Source organism: Lactuca virosa, chromosome 7 (genome assembly GCF_052849685.1).
Source record: "Lactuca virosa cultivar CGN04683 chromosome 7, Lactuca_virosa_CGN04683_v6, whole genome shotgun sequence".
Classification (NCBI taxonomy): Eukaryota; Viridiplantae; Streptophyta; class Magnoliopsida; order Asterales; family Asteraceae; genus Lactuca; species Lactuca virosa.
In genome coordinates this window covers 9,290,096-9,294,159 of record NC_136432.1, presented here as the reverse complement: position 1 = coordinate 9,294,159, position 4,064 = coordinate 9,290,096, and the positions used below count along the sequence as shown (strand labels likewise).

Below are 4,064 nucleotides of genomic sequence, written 5' to 3'. Positions count from 1 at the left end.
AACTGAAAATGAAAAATGAATAAGTTTTAACTAAACACGTTTTCTAAATTTTCCAATGAAAACCGAAAACGGAAAACGAAAACTGAAAAGGGAAAACGGAAAACAGAAAATGAAAACTGTTTTTCCTAAACTAAACGCAACCTTAAAGTTTCTCTTAGTTTCTTTCCCACTCCTGGTTTTCACACATAATCGCATACGTTGGTCCTTCGATTGATCATTCATATTCATTCATAAGATCCCCAAGAGATTAATTAATCTTGTGAAACAAAAAGAAAAACAGAAATTAGATTTTCAGACTAGGGTGGGTGTTTGAATCCGGTTAGCATTAATAAACATGATCTTGCTGTACGAATACAGATTGGGACGATCGATCCATCAAATCATTTGGGAATTTCACATAAAAGATTTTCTTCCCGGATATCGGGTCCATCATGAAGCACGTGGATTCACAGAGGGCCTTAATCTAGTTTGTTTACTGAGCAGCAGCCAGAGTATATGTGGAAGGTCGAAGGTGAGAAACGGGGTGAAAGATGACTCTGGAAAGTAAACCTATCATCCTTGAATCGTGCCCAATCCCCCCAAAACACCATCATCGAGGCTTTCTTATTGTAGTGTGCATGAGAGCAGATGGACTATGGTTCTTCTGTACAGAGGGATAGCGAGGTTCATCGGTATTGTGGGTGGGTATTCAAACACTCTGTAGTTTAAAGATCGTGGGTTTAAAAGAATCAGAGATGGATTAAGTTCGCTTTCTGTCTAAGTGGGAGATGTAGACGCAGAGGCTGAAGAAGCAGCAACATCGACTGAAATGGTGAAGAAGAAGTCGTGTACTTTGAAACAAATCATAGATCTTTCACTCTGTTCAATATTAAGGTTCACTGCAAGGGAGGGGTATATTTGTCAATGCATAAAGTTTTCAGTGGTTGAATAAAAATCTTCCGTGGAAGAATCAAGCCCCTTTTAATACCCGACCTAAGCCGTATTGACCTATGCCATTTGTTGGTATTAGTAGATTTCTCCTGTGTGTGTTCTTTGTTTGTTTACCACTTTAAGAGAAGGAATAAGACTATTATTATTGTAAACGTACATACATCGAAGTGATGAAAGAATTTAGAAAACTTATTGTAATTTACAATATTTTACTATACTAGCTGTATATTCGCTAATTAATCCCAACCTATCTAAAGATCATATGACATGTCTTCTCATCGATGTTGTTGTTGATACAAATCTTTATACTGATCCTCCAATACAACGTCAAGGGAGCGACCTAATACTCTGACTATCATCTTTCTTAATTAATGCGTTCTAAACATTAAGAACATCCATTGATAACTCGTTTAAGAGATTATCAAACAAGAATTTTGCAATCTCGATGCCAATTTCCTTTTGTTCCTCTTCAAAATCTTTCCATTCCCCTCTTTTGTCCATTTCTTGAATGCACACTTCTCTCCTACCCTCCATTTCCCATTCCAAAGATCCGTCATCTTCACCTCTCACCCAACATTTTGCCATCCTTATAACTTTAGACTCAAATTCACTATTGTTTTTCACTCCCTTATTCGTGATCAATTCATCCCTAAAGAAATCTAGTAACAAATCATCCACACTCTCATCACACTCTTCAATCGAGCTTGTTGTTTTGACATGATCCATTAATTGGATTGCCTTTTCTTCTACTCTAAATGATTCAACATCATCTAATTCGATATTTCTGTTCACTAAACAACGATCCTCCACCTCAATCAGATTCTCGAAGTCTTGAATACGTTGCTTAAGCATCATGTTTCGTCCTATTGAATGCAGAATTCATTGATCAATTCGAGTTTTATAAGAGATTAATAAGTAATTAGAGGAAATGAATCATGGATACAGAACACTTACTTTCCACGTTTGCAAGGACTTGATGAAACGAAGAGAAGGTTTCTTCATGTTCTTGTGAAAAATCAAGGACTGAAATTGGGCTAAATTGTTCCTCCTCCTCCTCCTCCTCTTCTTCTTCTTCATGTACGATTTGATTCTGTATAACAAATTTACACATGATCATAAGCCCCCGAAAATAATTAACTAAATTTCATCGCAAATTTTAGGTAATCATATTTATTTAGTTTTACCTTTGGATCTCTGGAGTTCTGACGGAGCCTTTCGCCGCCAGCTACATTAATGTGGAAATTCTTCTCAATATCACCGGAAAATCCACGGCACCATACCGGTGAATCACCGACAGTAAAATCACTATCACACCAGCTACTCCTCGGCGTTCCAGCGGAAGTTGTGGTAGCGGTTGTAGTTGTACATCGAGAAGGAGAATCGGACTCCACAATAACTTCCGATGGCAGAGGAACATTATTCTCCTCCGGATCCGCCAAATCACGAAACGATCTCCACCGTAATATATCCTTGACAGTCACAGACGTCGTTCTCGCCATCGTGGGCTCCGGTAGACCTGATGATGATTTGTTTCTGTTGATCCGTGTAGACTTGGAGAAACGGCGGGAGATGCTACGGCGTAAAATGGAGGAGGATTTCACGGAGGAGACGGCGGCGTGGAAGAAGACGGAGATTGTGGATTTGCGAGAGCAAGAGCGAGAACGAGGGAATGGTAGGTTTTGGTCTTGTAGAAAGTCTTTGAGTCTGCGAGGTTGAATTACACATTGTGATTCCATGTATGTGGCAGAATTACAGGAATTAGCCATGCAAGTTACAAAATGATTGTTCCAGAATTGTGTGTTTGTAGGCTGTAGTGTGTGTTATTGTGAGGAAGGTGATGCTGTTGAATGTTGATGGGTGTATATATATCTTTATGGAGAAGAAGGTGACATGAAGCTTCTTGTACATCACTGTTCACTACAAAATTAATTGAGATAAAGTTGAAAAACCTATTAAATACTATAACTTAATTTTATATATTGATGGGGTACATATGAAAAAAAAAAACCTATTAATTCATTGTGTACTCCTTGTAAATATACAAACTTATTTTAAAATTTTAATTGTTGTATTGTATCATGATATGAAATATATTATTATTTTAACTAAAACCAAATATAATCTAAAATGATAATAGCTCTAAGAATATGTATTATTGCAATTTGCATGCATTTAAGAAATGTTATAGAAATTTAGCCAATATAATAATACTTTTTTGTCAAATTCGTAAATACACTTATATGATATTTCTAATTAATTACAACCTTTTAGGCATTACATGAAAGCAATCAAATTAAAACATAAAAAAATATTGTTCTTTGATCTTCAACACTTTTCTATTGAAATAATGGATCAAATGATACACTGAATAGAATCATAGAAAACAATAAACGTGTGTTTTTTATAGTTATTATATTATATTTTTATTTAATTAAAAAATATATTCAGATTTTTTATTTAAGTTCTTATCTACGACTTCTCCAAATACACTCACAATACTTTTCTATTTGTATGACTTCTCCAAATACACTCACAAGCAGTGGCGAATCTAGAACCAAAATTAACGTGGTTCCTTATATAAATGAAATGGAAAAAGTATGAAAATATAGGTCTTTTGGCAAAAATAAGGTAGTTCATTATGTTTTTTTTATATAGAATTGTTGTATTAAAAAAGAAAAAAGGTAGGTCCTAGGACCCACCTTCACATAGTGTAGCTACGCCCCTGCTCACAAGACTTTGGTTACACACTTTTATGTAACCATGAAGTATCCTTTTTTGTACGAACCGTTTAATTATGAGAAAGAGATGATATAGAGAGCCTCGGAGATGAGAAGAACATAGAAGCTAATAATCTTAAAAAAAACATGCATCAACATCACCATGAAAAAGAAAGAAATCTAAAGGAGAAACATCAAATATGGCTCAATAACAGAGAAACAGAAATGTTTTTTTTTTTTTTTTTTGAGAGAGAGAGACGGTGACTAGGGATGGGCGAGACCCAATTTTGTTTTCTTTAATTATAAAATCATTTAAATAAAAAAATCATAAAAGATATATTGATCATTTTACAAGTATTTCACCTTTATTTCCTAACCTTACTAAACATAAGGACTACTAGTGGGTTTTCAAACTAC

General features: G+C 35.0%; 1 protein-coding gene across 1 annotated transcript; it reads right to left on the bottom strand.

Annotated features, from left to right (window-relative positions):
- Positions 1–1,047: 1,047 nt before the first annotated feature.
- On the bottom strand, positions 1,048–2,784 carry LOC145126120 (uncharacterized). Its single transcript, XM_079061529.1, has 3 exons — positions 2,115–2,784; positions 1,885–2,020; positions 1,048–1,793 (listed from the first exon to the last, which is right to left on the bottom strand). The coding sequence occupies exons 1-3, from the start codon at positions 2,694–2,696 to the stop codon at positions 1,309–1,311; spliced, it is 1,203 nt and encodes a 400-aa protein (XP_078917655.1). The 5' UTR covers positions 2,697–2,784; the 3' UTR covers positions 1,048–1,308.
- Positions 2,785–4,064: the final 1,280 nt, after the last annotated feature.